Source organism: Salmo salar, chromosome 28, assembly GCF_965601325.2.
Source record: "Salmo salar chromosome 28, fSalSal1, whole genome shotgun sequence".
Taxonomy (NCBI): Eukaryota; Metazoa; Chordata; class Actinopteri; order Salmoniformes; family Salmonidae; genus Salmo; species Salmo salar.
Window position 1 is genome coordinate 23,687,813 of NC_138318.1, and position 26,620 is coordinate 23,714,432.

The 26,620-nt window shown below is 44.5% G+C and overlaps 3 protein-coding genes across 4 annotated transcripts in view; 2 read left to right on the top strand and 1 right to left on the bottom strand.

Annotated features, from left to right (window-relative positions):
* Positions 1-80: 80 nt before the first annotated feature.
* On the top strand, positions 81-9,211 carry slc3a1 (solute carrier family 3 member 1). Of its 2 annotated transcripts, none has more exons than XM_082970353.1 (10): positions 81-588; positions 1,484-1,663; positions 1,775-1,917; positions 2,009-2,167; positions 5,785-5,904; positions 6,384-6,508; positions 6,734-6,935; positions 7,086-7,268; positions 7,545-7,667; positions 8,629-9,211. In XM_082970353.1, exons 1-10 carry the CDS (start codon positions 174-176, stop codon positions 9,055-9,057), a joined length of 2,079 nt encoding a protein of 692 aa, XP_082826479.1. In that variant the 5' UTR covers positions 81-173; the 3' UTR covers positions 9,058-9,211.
* Positions 9,212-10,694: 1,483 nt separating this feature from the next.
* On the bottom strand, positions 10,695-24,556 carry prepl (prolyl endopeptidase like). The gene is made up of 14 exons (XM_014179971.3): positions 24,171-24,556; positions 23,723-23,848; positions 23,561-23,627; positions 23,215-23,436; positions 21,444-21,570; positions 21,069-21,285; positions 20,365-20,556; positions 19,794-20,000; positions 19,340-19,515; positions 17,365-17,581; positions 12,996-13,145; positions 12,674-12,800; positions 11,273-11,361; positions 10,695-10,956 (listed from the first exon to the last, which is right to left on the bottom strand). The coding sequence occupies exons 1-14, from the start codon at positions 24,309-24,311 to the stop codon at positions 10,882-10,884; spliced, it is 2,133 nt and encodes a 710-aa protein (XP_014035446.3). The 5' UTR covers positions 24,312-24,556; the 3' UTR covers positions 10,695-10,881.
* Positions 24,557-24,664: 108 nt separating this feature from the next.
* The window catches only part of camkmt (calmodulin-lysine N-methyltransferase), a 243,920-nt gene continuing 241,964 nt past the window's right edge, over positions 24,665-26,620 (top strand). The window contains exons 1-3 of the mRNA XM_014179982.3: positions 24,665-25,029; positions 25,669-25,853; positions 25,948-26,012. Of these exons, the coding sequence (XP_014035457.1) occupies positions 24,862-25,029; positions 25,669-25,853; positions 25,948-26,012 (418 nt within the window). The 5' untranslated portion in view covers positions 24,665-24,861. The remainder of the gene's footprint in view (positions 25,030-25,668; positions 25,854-25,947; positions 26,013-26,620) is intronic.

Below are 26,620 nucleotides of genomic sequence, written 5' to 3' on the forward strand. Positions count from 1 at the left end.
ATAATCTCTGACCACACGTTTACAACTCTCCAATTTCCCACATTCCGGGGGGTTGTACTATGGACCCTGTGACTAGCGCTACCTTTTTGTAGAGTGTTGTTTGAACGAATCATTACAAGGAGTCAGTTTCTCTCAAGAAAGGATTTCAAGTAGACAGGCACCTGTTCCTAGACATGAGCTCCGGGACAGCCAACGGCAGCAGTATGGAACTGGGGGAGTGCATCCAAAACACGGGCTTCCATGAGGATGACAAGACAGAGGATGCTGTTGGTGGAGACGAAGAGAACAGGACTTCGACGGTCAGGATGTCCCCGGGGAGAGAGGAGGATACTTATACCCAAATCAAACCTTACGCGGGCATGCCTAAAGAGGTCCTGCTTTTATATTCAGTCCAAGCTCGCTACCGACTGCCCCGGGAGATCCTTTTCTGGCTGACCATTGTGTGCACCTTGGCGTTGGTTGCACTGACCATCACGGTGATCGTTATGTCTCCCCGTTGCCTCAGCTGGTGGCAGTCTTCTCCAGTGTACCAGATATACCCACGTTCCTTCAAGGACTCAGACAGCGATGGTATCGGAGACCTCAAAGGTAGTATATTGAAATTCTTTAGAGTAGCCTATTTTCTTGTAGCCTACTACTTGGCGTTCGTATTCATTACTAATTCATAAAACTTTGGGTAGCACGGTGAGCACTATCCAACTCCTATGAATTATGGTGCATATTAGTAGGCCTATGGCTATACCATTATATTGATTGAGTCTATTTAAGAGCATAATGAGTGCTTTCACGGAGTCATTACTGCCAGGTATTGAAGTCGGGATTGTTGTTCCTGCTTTGAATTGCACTTGTTTTATGCATCACTCGTTTTATAGGCTTACATTAGGTGGTCATTTACATCAGTCTCCAAACATCCCCTCACATTTCCTGTAATCAAGGATACATAACATCCTGAGCAACAAACCCGTTACAGTCCCAATACTCTAACTGTAGTCTTCCTCTATTAGAACTACCACAGCTCCAGCTAAGAGGTCTGGTCCTTTATGGTACAGTAGATATTGGGCTCCTGAGTGGCGCAGCGGTCTAAGGCACTGCATCTCAGTGCTAGAGGCGTCACCACAGACACCCTGGTTCGAATCCAAGCTGTATGACAACTGGCCGTGATTGGGAGTCTCATAGGGCGGCACACAATTGGCCCAGTATCGTCCGGGTTTGGTTAAATAAATACAAATATATTGGCTTTCCCCCTTAGCCAGAGTTAATGGTTCAAGCCCAACCTTGAATATTGCACAATAACTATATAGATAAGATTGGTCACAATCAGATAAATAGATATATTTATTTCATACACTAACATTATTTAGAATCACCCTCTGTAGTGTCAGATTTCAGAAAGCTAAGTATTACGTGTGACAGAGTTCTAAGGTTCATGCACGGTCATTTAGTTTATCCACTGTTGATTAACGTTGCTGTACCGTATGTTCAGGCATCTTGGATAAACTGGATCACTTTCAGTACCTGAACATCAAGGCCATCTGGATCAGTCCGTTCTACAAGTCTCCCATGAAGGACTTTGGCTATGATGTGGAAGACTTTAGAGACATCGATCCACTCTTTGGCTCCATGCAAGACTTTGATGACCTCCTCGCTGCCATGCATGACAAAGGTGAGCAATTTGGACAAAATATGTATATTTTAATAACTGTAATAGTAGTACAATTCCTAACTTCTTTTCCACCGCTCTCTTGAGTGTCACCTTTGACCTCTCTGCCACCAGGGTTGAAGTTGATCATGGATTTTATCCCTAACCATACCAGTGACACGCACCAGTGGTTCAACCTCAGCAGTAGTGGACATGCACAGTACAAAGACTACTATATCTGGGCCAACTGCAATACTACCCACGCCCCCAACAACTGGGTGAGGATAATTTTCACTCCGTCATTGATTATTATAATTTAAGTTCTATTTGTAGAGGGATGACCAGACCAGAGTATTAACCAAATAAAAGTACTCCCCTGTGTGTGTGTGTCTTTCGACCCAGGTGAGTGTGTTTGGGAACTCCTCCTGGACGTATGTTGAGGAGAGGCAGCAGTGTTACTACCACCAGTTCCTCAAGGAGCAACCCGACCTCAACTTCCGCAACCCACATGTTCGTAGAGAGATGACTGTAAGATATTGCTCATGCACACACGCACAATATGTGGCCGATTTAAAGACCTGTTCCGAACTTTGGCGACTAGTAAGTATTTTTGAAACCTCTCGCTTTGGGCTGGATGTGTCTGTGTAGTTCATACATGCATAATCTATGAGCAGAATTACTGTGTTACCTCAATTAGCCACAAAATCCCTAGTTTGAAAGCGACTCGTTTTTAGAAGCTGTGCTGTGCCATTTCCCCTACATTTCCCCCCACATGGGCCAGCCCTAGAACCCAAACTATTCCAGTTGTAGACAATGAGCTTCAGCCCCTTGCCATTTAAGTGACAGCTAGCAAGATACAAACAGCAGAGCGAGAGAAATAACATGGTGCATGTATCTGCACATATGTGACGTAGTACACAATTTTCGGGGACCACTTTTGGCTCATGAGCGCTACTTTCAGAACTACTGGCAAAAAAGTATACAAAATAATCTCTTTAATCAAATAATTATACATTTATCATGCTATATACATGATTTATTTCCTAGCTATAAGACCCAGTTTCCCAGGAATGGTAAAGAGTGAGAGGGGAGGGCTGAGTGATGAGAGTGAGAGTGGCCTAGACCTGTTTTAGGTGATGATTGACGTGCTGTGTGAATGAGGAAGAGAGAGGAGTTGTTTCAGCCCCATTCACCCCCTCTAGTCTGTTCTCACGTGAGTCTACCTAGGCCGGGGTAAGAGGGAGTCTGGTGTCCCACTCATGTCACAGAGAAGCCTTTATACTCAGTTAGCTGGCATAGTAAGGCTTACCTGGGCTCTCTGCCCACAGAGAGAGAAAATAATCCAGGCCATCTCCTATGGTCACCTATGCAAGTAAACAACAGTGGGATCTCAGCAGCCTTTACCAATGTGTTGCTACAGTTGCCGTGGTTATTGATTGATGTTTTATCCTCTGCTTTAGTGGCCAGGTTACTCATTATCTCTGAGTAGTTACTATGGTTTTTACAACTGGAGTCAGAGAGGCCAAAGTGCAGAACACGGACCATCTATCTATTGATGAGTGACTAGGTGTGTCAAATGACCTTAGTCTTAATCTGTGGACCTTAGTTATGAGAACAAGCAGACATTATACTGGACATGACTTGAGTTACAATCAATACATTCATGTTGAAATAACTATCATATGTACACTGAACAAAAACATAAACGCAACATGCAAGAATTTCAACGATTTTTACTGAGTTACAGTTCATATAAGGAAATCAGTCAATTGAAATAAACGCCATACATGCTGTCTCCCATTTGCCTGGTACAGTTGAAACCGGAATTAATATGTGAAGAGCACACTTCTCCAGTGTGCCAGTGGCCATAGAAGGTGAGCATTTTCCCACTGAAGTTGGTTACGATGCAGAACTGCAGTCAGGTTAAGACCCTGGTGAGGATGATGAGCACACAGATGAACTTCACTGAGACAGTTTCTGACAGTTTGTGCAGAAATTCTTTGGTTGTGCAAACCCACGGTTTCATCAGCTGTCTGGGCGACTGGTCTCGACGATCCAGCAGGTGAAGAAGCCAGATGTGGAGGTCCTGGGCTGGCGTGGTTGTATGTGGTCTGCATTTGTGAGGCTGGTTGGACATACTGCTAAATTCTCTAAAACGGTATTGGAGAGGCGGCTTATGGCATAGAAATGAATATTAAATGCTCTGGTGGACATTCCTGCAGTCAACATGCCAATTGCATGCTTCCTCAAAACTTGAGACATCTGTGGCATTGTGCTGTGACAAAACTGCACATTTTAGTGACCTTTTATTGTCCCAGCACAAGGTGCACAAGTGTAATGATCATGCTGTCAGGTGGATGGATTATCTTGGAAAAGGAGAAATGCTCACGAACAGGGATGTAAGCTTTCTGTGAGTATGCACAATTTCTGCGGTGTTTTATTTCAACTCATGAAACATGGGAACAACACTTTACATGTTGCATTTATATTTTTCGTTCAGTATATACAGTTGAAGTCGGAAGTTTACATACACTTATGTTGGAGTCATAAACTCGTTTTTCAACCACTCCACAAATGTCTTGTTAACAAACTATAGTTTTGGCAAGTCGGTTAGGACATCTACTTTGTGCATGACAAGTCATTTTTCCAACAATTGTTTACAGACAGACTAATTCACTGTATCACAATTCCAGTGCTCAGAAGTTTACATACACTAAGTTGACTGTGCCTTTAAACAGCTTGGAAAATTCCAGAAAATTATGTCATGGCTTTAGAAGCTTCTGATAGGCTAATTGACATCATTTGAGTCAATTTGAGGTGTACCTGTGGATGTATTTCAAGGCCTACCTTCAAACTCAGTGCCTCTTTGCTTGACATCATGGGAAAATCAAAAGAAATCAGCCAAGACCTCAGAAGAGAAATTGTCTGGTTCATCCTTGGGAGCAATTTCCAAATGCCTGAAGGTATCGCGTTCATCTGTACAAACAATAGTATAAACACCATGCACCTACGCAGCCGTCATACCTCTCAGGAAGGAGATGCGTTCTCTCTCTTAGAGATGAATGTACTTTGGTGCGAAAAGTGCAAATCAATCCCAGAACAACAGCAAAGAACCTTGTGAAGATGCTGGAGGAAACAGGTACAAAAGTATCTATATCCACAGTAAAATGAGTCCTATATCGACATAACCTGGAAGGCCGCTCAGCAAGGAAGAAGCCACTGCTCCAAAACTGCCATAAAAAAAGCCAGACTACGTTTTGCAACTGTACATGGGGACAAAGATCGTACTTTTTGGAGAAATGTCCTCTGGTCTGATGAAACAAAAATAGAACTGTTTGGCCATAATGACCATCGTTATGTTTGGAGGAAAAAGGGGGAGGCTTGCAAGCCGAAAAACACCATCCCAACCGTGAAGCACGGGGGTGGCAGCATCATGTTGTGGGGGTGCTTTGCTGCAGGAGGGACTGGTGCACTTCACAAAATAGATGACATCATGAGGGAGGAAAATTATGTGGATATATTGAAGCAACATCTCAAGACATCAGTCAGGAAGTTAAAGCTTGGTTGCACATGGGTCTTCCAAATGGACAATGACCCCAATCATACTTCCAAAGTTGTGGAAAAATGGCTTAAGGACAACAAAGTCAAGGTATTGCAGTGGCCATCACAAAGCCCTGACCTCAATCCAATTTGTGGGCAGAACTGAAAAAGCGTATGCGAGCAAGGAGGCCTACGAACCTGACTCAGTTACACCAGCTCTGTCAGGAGGAATGGGCCAAAATTCACCCAACTTTTTGTGGGAAGCTTGTGGAAGGCCACCTGAAACATTTGACCCAAGTAAAACAATTTAAAGGCAATGCTACCAAATACTAATTGAGTGTATGTAAACTTCTGACCCACTGGGAATGTGATGAAAGAAATAAAAGCTGAATAATTAATTCTCTCTACTATTATTCTGACATTTCACATTCTTAGGATCACCACTTTATTTGAACTGACCTAAGACAGGGCATTTTTACAAGGATTAAATGTCAGGAATTGTGAGAAAAAAAACTGAGCCCTGCTTTCTTCACCCTGCAGATTTTCTATGTGATTTTAAAAGCCATAGGCCCTGTATAACTGCTTCCGTTCATCTCTCTCTTCAGGAGATCGTTCGTTTCTGGCTGGAGAAGGGAGTGGATGGGTTCCGTATGGACGCTGTGAAGCACATCCTAGAGGCCAAGCACCTGAGGGATGAGCCCCAAGTGGACCCACAACAAGATCCTGTAAGCCTCCTCATTTCAGCCCATATACCTCTGATCTTGGGGTAGGCTGTACCAGATTTTCCCCCTGATCACTCTTGTGAATTAGATACAGAGAAAAGGTCTAAGGAAGGCACTCAAAGGCCTGACAAAATGAATATGTTTTAATGTAAAGTAACGCCTAACGACATTACTTCATCACAGAGTAATAGCATGGGCATACTATAACGGGCTACCAGATCATTCAGCATAGGGGAATGAACTTTCCCCTGGAGAGAACGAGAGGCCAGGCTTTCTGATAGGCTACGTTCTCACAGGGAAGGGATTAATAGGAGCATATTTCTCTGGATTTGAGACTCACCGTTATTTTCCTCATTCGGCACAATTACACCAAGCCTCAGCGGTAGCACAGTAACTAGAGAAGGAAGTAACCTCCACTGATACCATCTCTCCCCCCTCTGGCCCTGGTTTTCCTCTTTCCTCCCCTCTCTCACCCCTTTCAGGATACAATTGACACAGAGTTTGAGCTCCACCATGACTACACCACCACCCAGTTAGGGCTGCATGATATCCTGCAGGCCTGGAGGGGAGAAATGGACGTCTACAGTAGAGAGCCAGGCCGATACAGGTGTCCCACTATCCATTTCACCTTCCATCATTTTTGTCAGTAACGCTTTATACATGTGTAATGCTGCTGTTATTACTCCAGTAACAACATTGTTATAAACATGTTGTACATCGTACTACCTAGGTATAATGGAAACTTCATATCAAGTGCTACAGATTTGTCATATTCTGACTCACCTTGAAGTAAGTGGTATATTTCAATTTGTGTTGTCCTAACTTCCAACAGGTTTATGGTAGCTGAGTCCTATGACTATGAGGAGACTGACAAGACCATGATGTACTATGGGACACCCCATGTTAAAGAGAGCGACTTCCCTTTCAACTTCTATCTGATGGACCTGCCAACTAATCTGACTGGAACTGGGGCTCAAGGCCTGGTCAATCTGTGGATGGCCAACATGCCAGTGGGGAAATGGCCAAACTGGGTGGTAAGTGGTTAGAAAAACAGAACTTGTCAACATCAGACATGTAAAAATGCAGTGTAACATTATGAGATAGCAGATATAAAGCTGTATTGATAAGAATTGCACATCAGAAACAGCATTTCCCCCTGAGGAATGGTTCCATTCTGTCTTTAGGTTGGGAACCATGATAAACCTCGTATCTCCTCCAGTGTTGGCCAGGAGTACATTAAAGTGATCAACATGCTACTGCTCACCCTGCCTGGCACACCCACCACTTACTATGGAGAGGAGATAGGCATGGTGAACATCAATGTGACCATTGACGAGATCCAGGACCCCTTTGGAAAGTTTAACCCTGTAAGTGGACCGAACCTGGAATGCATTCACTGAAGTAAAATGTTTTGAACGTTGATAGAAATTTCATGGCTGACATGATTCCATATTCTACATGACAGACCATTGTAGCTCTTTCTACACAATATATTTATATCTGAACATTCTGTAACGTTGCATTTCATTGAACAAGCTCTTGGTCTACAGTAGGATCAGCACTCAACCTGTTCTGGGCCTGCTTGCACAACAGTCAACATCCAGGACTCTAATGCTGACACATGTGCCTGTTCCATACTGTAGAATGCCAGTCGTGACCCTCAGAGGTCCCCCATGCAGTGGAGTGATGGGCCGAATGCTGGCTTCAGTGATGCCAATCATACCTGGCTGCCTTTGCACCCACACCACACCACAGTTAATGTGGAGGTAGAGTATACTCCTCTTTTAGTGATGAAATCTGGGTTACAGTTCTGAGTGAAAGTCATGAGCGCAGTGTAACATTGAAACAACAGTCTCTCCAGGATTCTGTGTTTGCAATTTTTTGTGTGCAAAATCAACAATTCCCTGCATATTATTAACTTTTTATGTTTTAGTCATTTAGCACAGGGTTTCCCAAAGTCTGTTCTGGGCCTACTTGTACAACATCCAGGACTCTACTGGGGCCTCACCTGGGTGAACCTTTGGGTTTTTGCCCTAGCTCTTACACAAAACCAACTCATCAACGAGCTTTGATGATTTGAATCAGCTGTGTAGTGCTAGGGCAAAAACCAAAACATGCACCTGGGGGGGACCGAGTTTGGGAAACGTTGATTTAGCAGACGCTCTTGTCCAGAGCGACTTACAGGAGCAGTTAGAGGTAAGTGCCTTAAGGGCACAGACAGATGTTTCACCTAGTTGGCTCAGGGATTCGAACCAGCAAACTTTCGGTTACTGGCCCGACGCTCTTAACCGCTAGGCTACCTGCCACCCCTATTATGAAAGGGTTTGCTAATTTGACCAATCACTGCACCATTTCTGCATTAAACAGGCAAATCATCACAATATTGTCGCATAAAAATGACCCATTACCGCAGTACAAAAAGAGGCCTCGCAATTTCAACCAATCATTGCACATTTACTGCATGGTATGGTTCAGTCAAGCCACACATCAACAAACTTTTCCCCTCGTCAGCGCATTTTCGTGACAAATTGGACAAAATCATTGCATATAACCATGCAAAATGTCAGAATTGCTGCAGCAAAATGAAGCAGTTTTACCCACAAATACAGTATCACGAAAACCTGGTGGGACTGAAAAGAACAGTATTATGAGGTTGTCTGTATAGTAGTTCACTGTCATTGGATCGATACTATCAATTCTCTATTCTATTCTCCATGCCCTCTCCAGGCTCAGCAGAAAGACAGCGGGTCAGTTCTGTCTCAGTACCGGGCCCTGAGTCTCCTGCGACAGACTCAGCTGCCTCTCCATCGGGGTTGGATGTGCTACATCTGGAGCGACGCGGATGTCTTTGCCTTTCTGAGGGAGATAGACGGCCTGGACAAGGCCTTCCTCGTGGTGCTCAACTTTGGAGCGGACTCTGTTATAAACCTCTCGGCCATAACAGAGCTGCCGGAGCAGCTAACACTTCATATGAGCACCAACCAGGAAAACTATGGGATGCCGGTGATTAAATCTTCAATTGCCACGGCGCGAGGGGAGGGGCTGCTACTTGAGTACTCCACCCACATGCGGTTCAACCCTGGCCACGCCTCCCAGTGTTTTGTCTCAGAGAAGGCCTGCTACCTGGGAGCCTTGGACATTCTGTATAAGTGCTGAGTACTGCAGCCTCAGAGTGGGAGGAGAAATCGCCATGTCCTCGGCAATCAAATGTGTTATGAGACTGGCTGTGATTGAGTCAGTGTATGTTCAAATAAGTTGACTGTTTGTTCAAAATGTTTGTTCTCATTAAAAACAGCATTCATTTTCCAAATGTCATTCTCTTCTCACCACAAATATGCAGATGAAACAACTTACTTGCAGTTCTCACCCTTCTAATGTCACGACTGTCACTGTCATACTGTAGATCCGGGGTGGCACTCATTTGTCCCCGGGGGCCGCATTCGGTCTTCACAAGGGCCGGGGGGCTGCACTGAAAATGGGTTATTTCCTCACTGTCAAAATGAGCAAAAGATAGTCCTCTATCCATTGTTTTTGGAATTTTAATTTGGGTGATTATTAGTGAGTTGGACACAGTCCAGACACGGTATAAATGTAGGTCCATTATCAGTACTACACTGTTTTGATTTGGTTTTAGTCATTTTAAAGTATACTGAACAAAAATATAAATGCAACCAGTAAAGTGTTAAAAGATCCCAGAAATGTTCCAGATGCACAAAAAGCTTATTTCTCAAATGTTGGGCACAAATTTGTTTAAATCCCTGTTAGTGAGCATTTCTCTTTTGCCAAGATAATCCATCCACCTGACAGGTGTGGCATATCAAGAAGCTGATTAAACAGCATGATCATTACACAGGTGCACCTTGTGCTGGGGACAATAAAAGGCTACAAAAAATGTGCTTGTTTATTTCTCTACCATAAGCCACCTCCAACATCGTTTTAGAAAATTTGGCAGTAGGAACAGCTGATAAAACTGTGGGTTTGCACAACCAAAGAATTTCTGCACAAACTTTCAGAAACCGTCTTAGGAAAGCTCATCTGCGTGCTCTTTGTTCTCACCAGGGTCTTGACCTGACTGCAGTTCAGTTTCGTAACCGACTTCAGTGGGCAAATGCTCACCTTCGATGGCCACTGGCACACTGGAGAAGTGTGCTCTTCATGGACAAATCTCGGTTTTAACTGGACCAGGTAGATGGCAGACATTGTGTATTGCTTTTTTGTGGGCGAGCAGTTTTCTGATGTCATCGTTGTGAACAAAGTGCCCCATGGTGGCGGTGGGGTTATGGTATGGGCAGGCATAAGCTACAGACAATGAACACAATTGCATTTTATCGATGGCAATTTGAATACACAGAGATACAGTGACGAGATCATGAGGCCCATTGTCGTGCCATTTATCTTCCGCCATCACCTCATATTTCAGCATGATAATGCACAGGCCCATGTTGCAAGGATCTGTACACAATTCCTGGAAGATGAAAATGGCCCACTTCTTCCATGGCCTGCATACTCACCAGACATGTCACCCATTGAGCATGTTTGGGATGCTCTGGATCGACGTGTACATCAGCGTGTTCCAGTTCCTGCCAATATCCAGAAACTTCTCACAGCCACTGAAGAGGGGGACAACATTCCACAGGCCTGATCAAGTCTATGCGAAGGAGATATGTCACGCTGCATGAGGCAAATGGTGGTCACAACAGATACTGACTAGTTTTCTGATATACCCCCTACTTTTTTTAAAGGTATCTGTGACCAACAGATGTATATCTGTATTCCCAGTCATGTGAAATCCATAGATTAGGGCCTCATTTATTTATTTCAATTTACTAATTTCCTTATATGAACTGTAACTCAGTAAAAAAAATATATAAATTGTTGTCTTTATATTTTGAGTTCATACCCCCAAAATGTTTATTTTATTTTACTCAACCACACATGTATCTCTATATGGCTCTGATGAGTTCTCCTCCACACTTCCTTCTAATTCCGCCTGTTTTTGGTCTTCTGCTGGTTCAGGCCCAGCTCTGTGTGGAGAAAGGCCAGCTGTCGAGCACTCTGAGTGGGGAAGGGAGAGAGACAGGAGTGGGCTGTCAGGTCAGCCCGAGAACAGCAATGTATAATAGTGTAATCCTCTTACCTGACTCCATAACTCCATATCAACAATGCCAACATGTTTTATAACTCAACAACCTTGGTTGGCAGGTTAGTGATGCTTATTACAGTGTTTATGATTATGTAGTGTTCATAAATCTACACTAACTCATGCACTATATAGGGTGCCACTCAGATGGTTTATGGGTCAGAGACTGATCAGTTCATATTGTCGTGGACTCTATAAAAGAAGGGATATCATGAGAGAGCCCATAGGTACCTCAGTCAGAGACAGTTCAAAGTCCCCTGGGCCAAAGTGGTCTGCTCCTGGTTGAAGGTCCAGAATGACACTGGGTGTGGGCTCAGATTCTGGATACAGAGATGACAACACAAACAACAAATCAGCATTGTTCATCATGTCCAATACAAGTGTCCGATCTCTGTCAACATGACCACATCAGAGGTTGTCATTGCCAGGGAGGAAGTGTTCTGATCGGAATGTGGCTGCAGTCAGGCGGGGTGCAACAATATCCAGTCCCTCTAGTAGCAAAATGGTCATTTAATCAATAGTAGCGAAGATATTTTAGGCTGGGTGCAAAAGCAATAGGTGTTTCCCCTATAATGTAGTGAGTGTCTGGTGTGTTCTGTAGTGTTTCCTCCTGTGATCACAGCTTGATGAGAAGAGCAAAGGAAACAAGAGGAGCTCTAATTCTGAAAAGTCCTCAGTCATTTCTTTCTAATCTGACTGCTGCTCTCCTAGGCTCCATCCCTCCCTCTCTCTCCCCTCCCGCTCTCTCCCCTCCCTCCCTCTTGTCCTCCCTCCCTCCCTTTCTCCTCAATGTGCTGTGTTTCACAAGCCTCCTCCTGACCTTGCCAGAGCCCAGTGTATTGTTCCTTATCTCTCCTGCTGATACACTATCTCATAAACATGCTAATGAACCCGGCTGTGGGTGTGCGATCAGCACTTTATCAATGACAGAGGAGAGGGGTAGAGATTAGTGAGAGACCCTCTCTGCCTCTGCACACAAGTGTGTATGTCTGTGAGTGACAGAAAATTAGACAGAGTGAATGTGTGTGTGAGAAACAGAGTAGGAGACAGTGTGTGGTTGAGAGAAAGAGAGCGATGTACAAACACAACCCATATTTATGTCTATTTATTTTCCCTTTTGCACTAACTATTTGCACATCGTTACAACACTGTATATAGACATGACATTTGAAATGTCTTCATTCTTTTGGAAATTCTGTGAGTGTAATGTTTACTGTTTATTTATTTCACTTGTTTATTATCTACTTCACTTGCTTTGGCAATGTTAACATATGTTTCCCATGCCAATAAAGGCCTTATATTGAAATTGAATTGATGTGAGATTATTAAGGAGCGGTAAAGAGCTAGAGTAAGTCCCTCACTGGGGGAATCAGTATGACTTGCTGATGCTGATTCACATAGAGCTGCTGTGCTACAAGGTGACCTCTGCTCTGTACTGGATATAAACTCCTACACTTCTAGCAATGATCCATTACAGCAGTCTCCTGAGGAACACACACTCCTCTAGTGGGACCTCAATCTGACCACACTGCTGCTCTTCAGGAAGAACAAAACTCTGGACAATTCTGGGATAATGAGTCTTCATTGGAATGTGCTTTAGGGAGAGTAACTGTTTCATGTCTATCTCCTCACCAGATACAGGGTGGCCATTGAGGTGTGTGTGAATTGCTTCCTGAAGTCTCTCCTCGTACTTGTGTACTCCGGCTACAGGCACTCTGTTGTCTTCTATGTAGGCTGTGAGCAGCATGGAGGGGTAGTGCTGTGGAATACACACACAAAAATGCCAATTTAAATTATGAAGCCCTTTTTATCTCAGCAGTTGTCACAAAGTGCTATACAGATACGCAGCCTAAAACCCCAAAGAGAAAAAGCACAGAGTTTAAAAGTTGTTTGGGCAATGTTTGCATATTATTTTATGGTTTTGTGTTGTGTACAGTAAGGTTTATAAGCAAACCTGAGGTGTAATGTTATGACAGGGGCAGTAGGAGGCGATAGTGTCCCTTTGGCAGGGGTCTGACATGGGGTCCCCCCATTCCCCCCTCTCCTCCAGCGTCAGGGGCAGACTGGGCTCCTGCATAGTGCCCAGCACATCAAGGAAAGGTGCCTGGAGACAGAAGAGAACACCTAACCAGTGACTTGTGAGGGTGAAGGCCTAATCCTTACTCAAGATATGTGGCCGTACTGTAATTTGAACTTTTCCACTAATTATACATTGATGTCCAGTGGCGATTTTAGCATGTAAATTAGATGCATGCCAGCAAAGGCACTACACACTAATTGCACAATTTTTAACCTTTATTTAACTAGGCAAGTCAGTTAAGAACAAATTCTTATATACAATGACGGCCTACTGGGGAACAGTGGGGTAACTGCCTTGTTCAGGGGCAGAATGACAGATTTTTTACTTGTCAGCTCGGGGACTCGATCCAGCAACCTTTCTGGCCCAATGCTCTAAGCACTACGCTACCTGCTGCCCCCCACTATAATGGCGACAAGCTGTGCCCACAAACTGTTAGGGCCTACATAAAACTGTCCCAACAGCAGAGCTTTCTTTCCAGCACAATGGAGTGAATCCTTACCAATGCGAGAAATTGCCAAGAAACCGAAGATCTCGTACAACGCTGTGTACTACTCCCTTCACAGAACAGTGCAAACTGGCTCAAACCAGAATAGAAAGAGGAGTGGGAGGCCCCGGTGTACAACTGAGCAAGAGGACAAGTACATTAGAGTGTCTAGTGTGAGAAACAAGCGCCTCACAAGTCCTCAACTGGCAGCTTCATTAAATAGTACCCGCAAAACACCAGTCTCACCGTCAACAGTGAAGAGGTGACTCCGGGATGCTGGCCTTCTAGGCAGAGTTCTTCTGTTCAGTGTCTGTGTTCTTTTTCCCATCTTAATCTTTTATTTTATTGGCCAGTCTGAGATATGGCTTTTTCTTTGCAACAGTTGTTTACAGACAGATTATTTCACTTATAATTCACTGTATCGCAATTGCAATGGGTCAGAAATGTACATACGCTAAGTTGACTGCCTTTAAACAGGTTGAAAAATTCCAGAAAATTATGTCATGGCTTTAGAAGCTTCTGATCGGCTAATTGACATTATTTGAGTCAATTGGAGGTGTACCTGTGGATGTATTTCAAGGCCTACTTTCAAACTCAGTGCCTCTTTGCTTGACATCATGGGAAAATCTAAAGAAATCAGCCAAGACCTCAGAAAAAACTATGTAGACCTCCACAAGTCTGGTTCATCCTTGGGAGCAATTTTCAAACGCCTGAAGGTACCACATTCATCTGTACAAACAATAGTACGCAAGTATAAACACCATGCGACCATGCATCCGTCACACTGCTCAGGAAGGAGACGCGTTCTGTTTCATTGAGATGAATGTACTTTGGTGTGAAAAGAGCAAATAATTCCCAGAACAACAGCAAAGGACCTTGTGAAGATGCTGGAGGAAACAGGTACAAAAGTATCTATAGCCACAGTAAAACGAGTCCTATATCGACATAACCTGATGGCCACTCAGCAAGGAAGATGCCACTGCTCCAAAACAGCCATAAAAAAAGCCAGACTACGGTTTGCAACTGCACATGGGGACAAAGATCGTACTTTTTGGAGAAATGTCCTCTGGTCTGATGAAACAAAAATAGAACTGTTTGGCCATAATGACCAATGTTATGCTTGGAGGAAAAAGGGGGAGGCTTACAAGCCGAAGAACACCATCCCAACCGTGAAGCACGGGGGTGGCAGCATCATGTTATGGGGGTGCTTTGCTGCAGGAGGGACATGTGCACTTCACAAAATAGATGGCATCATGAGGGAGGAAAATTATGTGGATATATTGAAGCAACATCTCAAGACATCAGTCAGGAAGTTAAAGCTTGGTTGCACATGGGTCTTCCAAATGGACAATGACCCCAAGCATACTTCCAAAGTTGTGGCAAAATGGCTTAAGGACAACAAAGTCAAGGTATTGGAGTGGCCATCACAAAGCCCTGACCTCAATCCCATAGAAAATTTGTGGGCAGAACTGAAAAAGCGTGTGCGAGCAAGGAGGCCTACAAACCTGACTCAGTTACACCAGCTCTGTCAGGAGGAATGGGCCAAAATTCACCCAACTTATTGTGGGAAGCTTGTGGAAGGCTACCCGAAACGTTTGACACGAGTCAAACAATTTAAAGGCAATGCTACCAAATACTAATTGAGTGTATGTAAACTTCTGACCCACTGGGAATGTGATGAAAGAAATAAAAGCTGAAATAAATCATTCTCTCTACTATTATTCTGACATTTCACATTCTTAAAATAAAGTGGTGATCTTAACTGACCTAAAACACGGAATTTTTACTGGGATTAAATGTCAGGAATTGTGAAAAACTGAGTTTAAATGTATTTGGCTAAGGTGTATGTAAACTTTCGACTTCAACTGTATGTATATATATATATATATATATATATATATATATATATATATATACACACTGCTCAAAAAAATAAAGGGAACACTTAAACAACACATCCTAGATCTGAATGAAAGAAATAATCTTATTAAATACTTTTTTCTTTACATATTTGAATGTGCTGACAACAACATCACACAAAATTAATCAATGGAAATCCAATTTATCAACCCATGGAGGTCTGGATTTGGAGTCACACTCAAAATTAAAGTGGAAAACCACACTACAGGCTGATCCAACTTTGATGTAATGTCCTTAAAACAAGTCAAAATGAGTCTGAGTAGTGTGTGTGGCCTCCACGTGCCTGTATGACCTCCCTACAACGCCTGGGCGTGCTCCTGATGAGGTGGCGGATGGTCTCCTGAGGGATCTCCTCCCAGACCTGGACTAAAGCATCCACCAACTCCTGGACAGTCTGTGGTGCAACGTGGCGTTGGTGGATGGAGCGAGACATGATGTCCCAGATGTGCTCAATTGGATTCAGGTCTGGGGAACGGGCAGGCCAGTCCATAGCATCAATGCCTTCCTCTTGCAGGAACTGCTGACACACTCCAGCCACATGAGGTCTAGCATTGTCTTGCATTAGGAGGAACCCAGGCCCAACCGCACCAGCATATGGTCTCACAAGGGGTCTGAGGATCTCATCTCGGTACCTAATGGCAGTTAGGCTACCTCTGGCGAGCACATGGAGGGCTGTGCGGCCCCCCAAAGAAATGCCACCCCACACCATGACTGACCCACCGCCAAACCGGTCATGCTGGAGGATGTTGCAGGCAGCAGAACGTTCTCCACGGTGTCTCCAGACTCTGTCACGTCTGTCACGTGCTCAGTGTGAACCTGCTTCATCTGTGAAGAGCACAGGGCGCCAGTGGCGAATTTGCCAATCTTGGTGTTCTCTGGCAAATGCCAAACGTCCTGCACGGTGTTGGGCTGTAAGCACAACCCCCACCTGTGGACGTCGGGCCCTCATACCACCCTCATGGAGTCTGTTTCTGACCGTTTGAGCAGACACATGCACATTTGTGGCCTGCTGGAGGTCATTTTGCAGGGCTCTGGCAGTGCTTCTCCTGCTCCTCCTTGCACAAAGGCGGAGGTAGCGGTCCTGCTGCTGGGTTGTTGCCCTCCTACGGCCTCCTCCACGTCTCCTGATGTACTGGCCTGTCTCCTGGTAGCGCCTCCATGCTCTGGACACTACGCTGACAGACACAGCAAACCTTCTTGCCACAGCTCGCATTGATGTGCCATCCTGGATGAGCTGCACTACCTGAGCCACTTGTGTGGGGTGTAGACTCCGTCTCATGCTACCACTAGAGTGAAAGCACCGCCAGCATTCAAAAGTGACCAAAACATCAGCCAGGAAGCATAGGAACTGAGAAGTGGTCTGTGGTCACCACCTGCACAACCACTCCTTTATTGGGGGTGTCTTGCTAATTGCCTATAATTTCCACCTGTTGTCTATTCCATTTGCACAACAGCATGTGAAATGTATTGTTAATCAGTGTTGCTTCCTAAGTGGACAGTTTGATTTCACAGAAGTGTGATTGACTTGGAGTTATATTGTGTTGTTTAAGTGTTCCCTTTATTTTTTTGAGCAGTGTATTATATATATATATATGTGTATATGTAACATTTTATTTATTTATTTTTGCTAAAAATGTGGGGCTCAAAACCCCACCGGCTCTGCCCCACCTGCCTTGAACTGCGGGTCGCCACTGTTGACGTCAATGGGGTATTTGCGCAGAAAGTTAAGTTACACACACTTTTCACAAGTAAGGATTCAGGCCTGAGAGAGCAGAGAAAATAGGGGTGGAAATGTGTGTGTGTTTTTGAAGGCTGCAGGTAGGGTCTGGGTGGTTTTACCTGTAGTGTGACAGCTCGTATGAGGTGGGGGTGTAGGTTGCAGAGCGCCCCCACCAGTATGGCCCCAGCACTGCGAGCGGTGAGGGCGGTCAGAGAGGGTCTCGACACCCCCAGGTCATAGAGCCTGTGGATACAGGCAGCCAGGTCCTCCACTCCTCTCGATTTGCCCTCCATACGACCCTGTCTATGCCAGCCCAGGCCACGCTCACCTCCACCCCTACAACCACACATGTAGTCAGAGTGGTAAAACATTCAGAAGTGCTGCAAACTCCTTTTTTTACAAGACAGATAATCATATACAGTTCCAGTCAAGTTTAGACACACCTACTCATTCAAGGGTTTTTCTTCATTTTTACTATTTTCTACATTGTAGAAACATCAAAACTAGGAAATAATAAATATGGAATCATATAATAACCAAAAAAGTGTTAAACAAATCAAAATAGATTTTAGATTCTTCAAAGTAGCCACCCTTTGCCTTGATGACAGCTTTGCACACTCTTGGCATTCTCTCAACCAGCTTCATAAGTCTTGAAGGAGTTCCCACATATGCTGAGCACTTGTTGGGTGCTTTTCCTTCACTCTGCGGTCCAACTCATCCCAAACCATCTTAATTGGGTTGAGGTCGGGTGATTGTGGAGGCCAGGTCATCTGTTGCAGCACTCCATCACTCTCCTTCTTGGTCAAATAGCCCTAACACAGCCTGGAGGTGTGTTTTGGGTCATTGTCCTGTTGAAAAACAAATGATAGTCCCACTAAGCGCAAACCAGATGGGATGGCGTATTTGCTGCAGAATGCTGTGGTAGCCATGCTGGTTAAGTGTGCCTTGAACTCTAAATAAATCACTGACAGTGTCACCAGCACAGCACCATCACACCTCCTCCTCCATGCTTCACGGTAGGAACCACACATGCGAAGATCATCCGTTCACCTACTCTGCATCTCACAAAGACAGAGGTTGGAACCAAAAATCTCAAATTTGGACTCATCAGACCAAAGGTCAGATTTCCATTGGTCTAATGTCCATTGCTCGTGTTTCTTGGCCCAAGCAAGTCCCTTCTTCTTTTTGTTGTCCTTAAGTAGTGGTTTCTTTGCAGCAATTAAACCATGAAGGCCTGATTCACGCAGTCTCCCCTGAACAGTTGATGTTGAGATGTGTCTGTTACTTGAACTCTGTGAGGTGCAATCTGAGGTGCAGTTAATTGCTGATTTCTGAGGCTGGTAATTCTAAAGAACTTATTCTCTGAACCAGAGGTAACTCTGGTACTTCCTTTCCTGTGGCGGTCCTCATGAGAGCCAGTTTTATCATAGCGCTTGACGTTTTTTTCAACTGCACATGAATAAACTTTCAAAGTTCTTGAAATTTGCCAGATTGACTGACCTTCATGTCTTAAAGTAATGATGGACTGTCATTTATGTTTGCTTATTTGAGCTGTTTTTGCCATAATATGGACTTGGTGTTTTACCAAATATGGCTATCTTCTGTATACCACCCCTACCTTGTCACAACACAACTGATTGGCTCAAACTCTTAAGGAAAGAAATTCCACAAATTAACTTTTAACAAGGCACACCAGTTAATTGAAATGCATTCCAGGTGACTACCTCATGAAGCTGGTTGAGAGAATGCCAAGAGTGTGCAAAGCTGTCATCAAGGCAAAGGGTGGCTACTTTGAAGAATCTCAAATATAAAATATATTTTGATTTGTCACCTTATTTAGTTACGACATGATTCTATATGTGTTATTTCATAGTTTATGTCTTTACTATTATTCTACAATGCAGAAAATAGTAAAAATAAAGAAAAACCCTTGAATGAGTAAGTGTGTCCACATTTCTGACTGGTACTATATGTTCTACAGAAAACATTACAATGAGAGCACTAACAATTAATATAGCCACCCACAACAACAGACTTTATCCTGTAGGAACAATGTTTCTGTGGTGCAAAGGCTTCTGGGAGTTGTAGCGCTACCTGACATGGCAGTAGGCCAGAGCCCAGCCATCTTCAAGCAGCAGTCTTTTGTCTGGGCTGAAGTCCATGTTAAGGTCCATGCCATAGGCCCCATACACATGCACCAGCAATGGAGCACCCCTCAGCTCCTCCAACATAGGTATGTGGAAGAGAGTCAGTGGTACCATGGTACCGTCCTATAGGCCGAGAGAGAGAGAGTACAGTAATCACTATACACACACAAAATATGACATACTGTTTTCGAAAGAAAATGTGCTTGTATGTGAGGGAATGTAATGTGTGTGTGAGCTCCTAGACTTTGGTGTTTCATGAGCCTCTGGTGAACCCTTACTGCAGGCTGGTAGGTCATCAGTGGATTACCAAAATACAGTCCACACCCATCATTTCGGCATTGTATTCTTGAGGCTTTCCTCTCTGAGTGTGTGTGTGTGTGTACGATTCAGATCCAGTCTACCTGGCTGGGGGCCTCTAGTCGGGTGGTTTGATACTCCTGGGGGGTTCTGTGTTCCTCTGTGTCCTCCTGTAAGAGGAGCCTGTTCTCCCTGGGGGAGTAGCGGTACAGGACAGGGGGGTGGACTGGAGACGACAGGAGGAACTCCAACCAGCCACTGTCTGTCAGCCCAGCCCTCTTGGTCTCTATGGCACAGGCCCACGGTGGCAGCTGAGAGATGGAGGACAGTTCTGGTTAAAGGGATACTGCTAGATTCTAGCAATTAAGTTGTGGATGTCCTTTTTATGTCTCTGCGTGCAGTATGAAGGAAGTTAGAGGTCGTTTCATGGCTTTGCCGGAATCTCAGTATTCGTTTAAGGCCTCGCTTTCATGATACAGTATACTACCAGTACACCTGGCTAGGCAGTGCAGTGTTCAACATAGTCATGGCCATCAGAATGATAATCAACTGCCTCAGCAGGAGGAGAAATAGAGTAGCCTGTTAAGAGGTAACAGTTTATGTATTTTAAAACTGTGGAATAAAAATGATACTAATCAAATAAGAGTGATGCCTTCATATAGCTATTTCTGTCACCTGCAGGGTGGATGTGGTTGCTGGCTGGGATAGTGGGACCACCTGGAGTGCTAGCAGGCCTAAGGGGTCCCTGGTGGCCAACACACAGTGGTCCTGGAGCACCTCCATGTCCTTCACAGCTGTCCCAGGACCAGGGCTACACACTGGGACCCAGTGTTTGATGGAGGGGGATGAGAGAGGTGCCCTCAACACCTGGGACAGCATAGAATAGAATCATAGATTATACTGATAACACATGCATTTATCAAGTCATGTACACACACAAGCACAGTGTGCAACTGTGCGTGCTGTTTGTTTGCATGCAGATCCACTGATTTGTCCATAGAGAATATTTTTATTTCAATGTCTATGGCGTTGTCTGAGGCAGTAGGCTACCTGGTACTCTATCAATGTCTATGGGGTTGTCTGAGGCAGTAGGCTACCTGGTACTCTATCAATGTCTATGGGGTTGTCTGAGGCAGTAGGCTACCTGGTACTCTATCAATGTCTATGTGGTTGTCTGAGGCAGTAGGCTACCTGGTACTCTATCAATGTCTATGGCGTTGTCTGAGGCAGTAGGCTACCTGGTACTCTATCAATGTCTATGGGGTTGTCTGAGGCAGTAGGCTACCTGGTACTCTATCAATATCTATGGGGTTGTCTAAGGCAGTAGGCTACCTGGTACTCTATCAATATCTATGGGATTGTCTGAGGCAGTAGGCTACCTGGTACTCTTGTCCAGGTCCAGTGTTGGCCAGGATGTACAGCTGGCCGTGGGAGTGCTCTACATGGTACAGCAGCTCAGGGAGGCGGGCCTGGACCAGAGTGGGCTCCATAAGGGGCTTGGCGCTGTCAATCAGCCACACCTCAGAGCTCCTCTTACTGCTACAGTTAACAAGCACCAGCCTCCTGTCTCTGGAGAGACTCACCTCAACAAACACACTGTGGACAAAAGAAAACTTAAGAAAACAGAGCACTTTAACACATGTTCTCTGTGTTTTAATGGCTCGTGTCCTAACATGGCCTCTTCCGAACATTACAGTACATGATGTACACACACACACACAGGTGTAAAAAAGGGAGGTGTGTGTTATTCTTACTCAGGCTGCTGTTCCTGGTACAACAGGGCACTTCTGGTCCCAGTGGCAGTCAGGTCCAGACGGAACACATGGTGACACTGGAGTTTCTGCTGACTGCTGTAGAATAGGATGTCATCTGTAGCCCACTCTATACATATACATACATACACACACACACACACACACACACACACACACACACACACACACACACACACACACACACACACACACACACACACGACAATCCTCACACATCTTATTTTCTGTGTAGAAGAGTCCATATTAAACACAGTGTATTTGGAAAGTATTCAGACCCCTTGACTTTTCCACATTTTGTTAAGTTACAGCCTTATTCTAAAATTGATTAATTAAAAAAGAATCCTCAGCAATCTACACACAATAACCATAATGACAAAGCGAAAACAGGTTTTTAGAAAGGTTCGTAAATGTATTACAAATAAAAAAACAGAAATACCTTATTTACATAAGTATTCAGCCCCTTTGCTATGAGACTCGCAATTCCGCTCAGGTGCATCCTGTTTCCATTGATCATCCTTGTGATGTTTCTACAACTTGATTAGAGTCCACTAGTGGTAAATTCAATTGATTGGACATGATTTGGAAAGGCACACGCCTGTCTATATAAGGTCCCACAGTTGACAGTGCATGTCAGAGCAAAAACCAAGCCATGAGGTCAAAGGAATTGTCCGTGGCACAGATCTGGGGAAGGGTACCAAAACATTTCTGCAGCATTGAAGGTCCCCAAGAACACAGTGCCCTCCATCATTCTTAAATGGAAGAAGTTTGGAACCACCAAGACTCTTCCTAGAGCTGGCCGCCCGGCCAAACTGAGCAATCGGGGGAGAAGGGCCTTGGTCAGGGAGGTGACTAATAACCCGATGGTCAGTCTGACAGAGCAACAGAGTTCCTCTGTGGAGTTGGGAGAACCTTCCAGAAGGACAATCATCTCTGCAGCACTCCACCAATTAGGCCTTTATGGTAGAATGGCCAGACAGAAGCCACTCCTCAGTAAAAGGCACATGACAGCCCACTTTGAATTTGCCAGAAGGCACCTAAAGACTCTCAGACGATGAGAAACAAGATTCTCTGGTCTGATGAAACCAAGATTGAACTCTTTGGCCTGAATGCCAAGCATCACGTCTAGAAGAAACCTGGCACCATCCCTACGGTGAAGCATGGTGGTGGCAGCATCATGCTGTGGGGATGTTTTTCAATGGCAGGGATTGGGAGACTCCTCAGGATCAAGGCAAAGATGAACGGAGCAAAGTACAGAGAGATCCTTGGTGAAAACCTACTTCAGAGCGCTCAGGATCTCAGACTGTGGTGAAGGTTCACCTTCCAACAGGACAACAACCCTAAGCACACAGCCAAGACAATGCAAAAGTGGCTTCGGGACAGGTCTCAATGTCCTTGAGTGGCCCAGCCAGAGCCCGGACTTGAACCCGATCTAACATCTCTGGAAAGACCTGAAAATAGCTGTGCCGCAAAGCTCCACATCCAACCTGACAGAGCTTGAGGATCTGCAGAGAAGAATGGGAGAAACTCCCCAAATACAGGTGTGCCAAGCTTGTAGCGTCATACCCAAGAAGACTCACGGCTGTAATTGCTGCCTAAGGTGCTTAGACAAAGTACTGAGTAAAGGGTCTGAATATAGATTTATGAGGAAAAAAATCTATTTAATCAATTTTAGAATAAGGCTGAAAAGTTTCACGAAGGCACAGTATAACACTACGCTGTTTATATCCATGTTATAAACCCTCTCTCTCACCGACGCTGAAGACCTTGTCAATGGTGAGTAGAGGTTGAGGTGGGTCCAGGGTAGGTTCTCTGTCTCCTAGCTTGACAAGGACACATCTGGCCTCCTCTCTGTGGGGGGCCTTCACTGTGGCAGCCAGGGCATGCTCACTGGGGGAGAGACGCAACCTCTGGAGGCTCCAATCTCCCTCCCCCACGGAGTCCAGACACAACACCTTTTCTGGCTCTGGGTCACCTGCAGCCAGTCAGTCACAAACCCACACCTTACATTGTTTAATGTAATTTACTTATCTTCAGCTCTGGACAGTAGTAGAAAGTGGTGTGATTAGGGAAAGGTCTGTCCAGAAAATTGTGCTTACCCTGCCTGGTATCCATTCTATAGATGCCATCCCCCTCCATGAAGTACACATGGTTACGCCCCTGGATCTGGAGAGACAGCTGTTTGTCAGTAAAATGACTACTTTATTAAACCAGTGTTAGTTGTTTAGACACCTTTGCCAAAACATCAGGCACAACTTTACCATTGTATTGTCTGGGCCTACGGAGAACCTCTGGTATATGACCCTTAACCTTCTCTTGAAAGACCTCTCCAGACTTCTGTATTTCTTATTACGAGAGTTGAATTCCACAGTGGAGCTGGAAGGGTCCTGAAGGACATGAACATATTAGGTGAAATGTATGCACAAATGCTCACAGTGTGACTGTCATCTGAATATATGTGCCTTTATACATTTGGATTGACTGTTTGAGAGTACATTTCCAACAACAAAAACAAGACCCCATTGCCTATCAGATTCTAACAAAAGGATCAGTTTCTCTACGATATCCACTTCATCTTTGGTTACTACAAGGCTAGCATGTTTGTCAGTAACATATCCCTAGAAACATTCCTTAAATATTAGATGAGGACAGTAATCAGAGGTAAAGGTCTGCGGTGTAACTAGCACCAATAGAGAGCGAGTACAGCACCTTTACTATTGTGCAACGACGTGTACCCGTTAGGTAGATCAATCCTCTAGGTTTGCAGGTGAAAAGGCTCCAGACTTGATTAAATGTACCTCCCCGAATCAGAGGACTGAGCCACGAATGCAGACTGGTCATGGAACACATAGTCGCTGTCACTGTAACTGACAGACCAAGCTATAATTTCATGTCAATCATTGTTTTGAAAGTGAACCCCATCCCAAGTTTGAACACATTTTTCTTTAAAAAAATAACAGTATCAAGTATGTCTTCTTGTGTCGCTTTAATAGTCCATAGTTACTGTAATTAAATGTAGTTTGATTGCCTTTGCCGTTGCGCAACCTCCAGGATACTAGCAGAACATTTTCAAAACATTGATTTGAGCGCTGTTTGATGGCGTATAAACTAGGCAAAAATAATCAATCCCAGACGGCATACGATTTGTAACTCAATACTGCGTTCGATGATGTTGGTAATACATTGCTATGTCTTGCTGTCACAAGTGTACGGAAGTAGCATGCTTTCTCCATCAGCACCGGAGCAGTTCGGGTTTTACCGGTTGATGACACGCTACCACTGTACTACTTGTCCTATTCTGTGAACTAACAGAGCCATACTCGCTTTATTAGACCGTGTGCTTCACACTGTAAATCATTGTAGAATTGTATTTATTTTTGCCCAAAACACTGAAGACAGGATGGAAGGGAAGTTGACAGGTGAACCAGAAAAATGTAAATATCACGAATCGCCGTTGCCATCCTTGCCAGAAAATAAAGAAAAAGAGCTCATTACCAACCACCAATCCAATCGAGACCCTAATTGTGGAACCGACGTAGCTCGTGCAAGATGGACTCTCCTACGACAGGTAAAACAAGCGTCACATTTCCAATGGGTTTGTTATCAACTGACAGAATCAATGTTGCATTGCGCCTAACGTTAGCTAGCTAGCTAATATCATTGCGCCATTAGCTAGCTAGATATATACTGGCTTTAGCTAAGCTACATTTATCAGCAATTTACCATTCATAGACCTGTATCTGTATTTACAGTAACATGTGTAACAGATTATATACAGCTCTCCAGTCCTCTGTCCCAGTTGGGCTGTAACCATAACAGTGTGAGGGCATGACCTGAGAGGGAGGTTTTGTCCTTACATGGGCATTTCACTGATACACAAAATGCTTCCAGAAATATCCTCTTGCATTTCAAATACTGTATAGTATAAAAAATACAAATAAAACATCACTAATTCATATTGCACTGAGCAAGGGCTAGTAATAAAGGTGTTCTGTGACAAGATAATTACTACAGGAACTGTGGGGATCAGTTTCAAGGATGAACAATAGAGCCTGGAGCCATATCAGATCTTCATCACTAGGCTAGATAGAAGGTTCTAATACCTCCATGTCACTCTAATTTGGTCAGTACATGTGTTTTGAGGTGGTGTTTTTAAAGCAGGTCAGGTTGTGTGGTTTGACAGTTGCTATATCTCCCACTCCCTCAGGTGCTGAGGCAGAAACAACTGGACAGTGCAGACTCAGAGGTCAAGCAGGTGTCTGTCCGGAGATTCTCCTCCTTCAACCTGTTCAACAAAACCAGTGTCACGCACCAAGAGACAGATGACCCCTCCGAAGGCCAGTGGGTGGAATACACAAGTGCTTCCTTCCCAGAGTTCAGTGCCTTTCTCAGGTGGGTTTGAGATCCTTGTTGTCCTATGTTTAAGCCGAGCACTGTGCAGCTTACACACACTGTATAATCATATTTCTCTCTCATTCATTTCCAGAGATAACCTCGGGCCCATCAGAGTGAATGAGGTTCTCAACAGTTTTGACAATACAGGGAATGTCTGTGAGTACGTCCTCCATATACATGTTTAAGAGTGTGCGTTCATTTAACCTATGACTACCTCCCTATGATGGCCTCCTGTAACACACTGTTTTCCCACTTACATCGATTGCTCTTCTGGTGAGTCACTCAGCCTGTTGGAAAGCAAGAGTGAGAAAAGGCTATTTTTTCCATTATCGCTGAGGGTAGATTGAGGATCACCTTTTTGTAAGGACTTAACACAGTCTCATGTAATACAAATGATTTGATGTTAAGCTGTGGAAGCCAATCAAATCAGCATCCCGAGGAGATGGTGATGAGGTGAGAAGGTCATGCAGCTGTTTTGCCATGGAAACATCGTTTTCTGTTCTGTTGCCACGGTGACAGCTGTCCTGTATCGTCTTATTTAACGCTGAGTAACAGTTTGGTCAGTAAATGAGAGGTTGGTTGTAGAAGAGGGAACCCCTCAGGGAAGGCTGCATCTCTCTGTACTCCCACTAGCAGGCAGCGCTGATCAGCAGTATTCACACAGCAGAGCCAGAGAGAGCCTGGGAGCTGCCTCTCTCTTTCTATGCCTGCCTGACAGCCAGGTCATGTGGTCATGTGATCCCCACCAGCCTGGCCTTTAGCAG

Bases quoted from the DNA above. Each gene is read 5' to 3' on its own strand.
- slc3a1 (XM_082970353.1), top strand. From the start codon at position 174: ATGAGCTCCGGGACAGCCAACGGCAGCAGTATGGAACTGGGGGAGTGC. The intron at 589-1,483 runs GTAGTATATTGA...CCGTATGTTCAG, and splicing joins TGGTATCGGAGACCTCAAAG to GCATCTTGGATAAACTGGAT. The intron at 6,509-6,733 runs GTGTCCCACTAT...AACTTCCAACAG, and splicing joins AGAGAGCCAGGCCGATACAG to GTTTATGGTAGCTGAGTCCT.
- prepl (XM_014179971.3), bottom strand. From the start codon at position 24,311: ATGTGTTCCATGACCAGTCTGCATTCGTGGCTCAGTCCTCTGATTCGG. The intron at 23,628-23,722 runs GTAAAGTTGTGC...CTGTCTCTCCAG, and splicing joins TAGGCCCAGACAATACAATG to ATCCAGGGGCGTAACCATGT. The intron at 12,801-12,995 runs GTTTGCTTATAA...TGTATTCCACAG, and splicing joins GTCATAACATTACACCTCAG to CACTACCCCTCCATGCTGCT.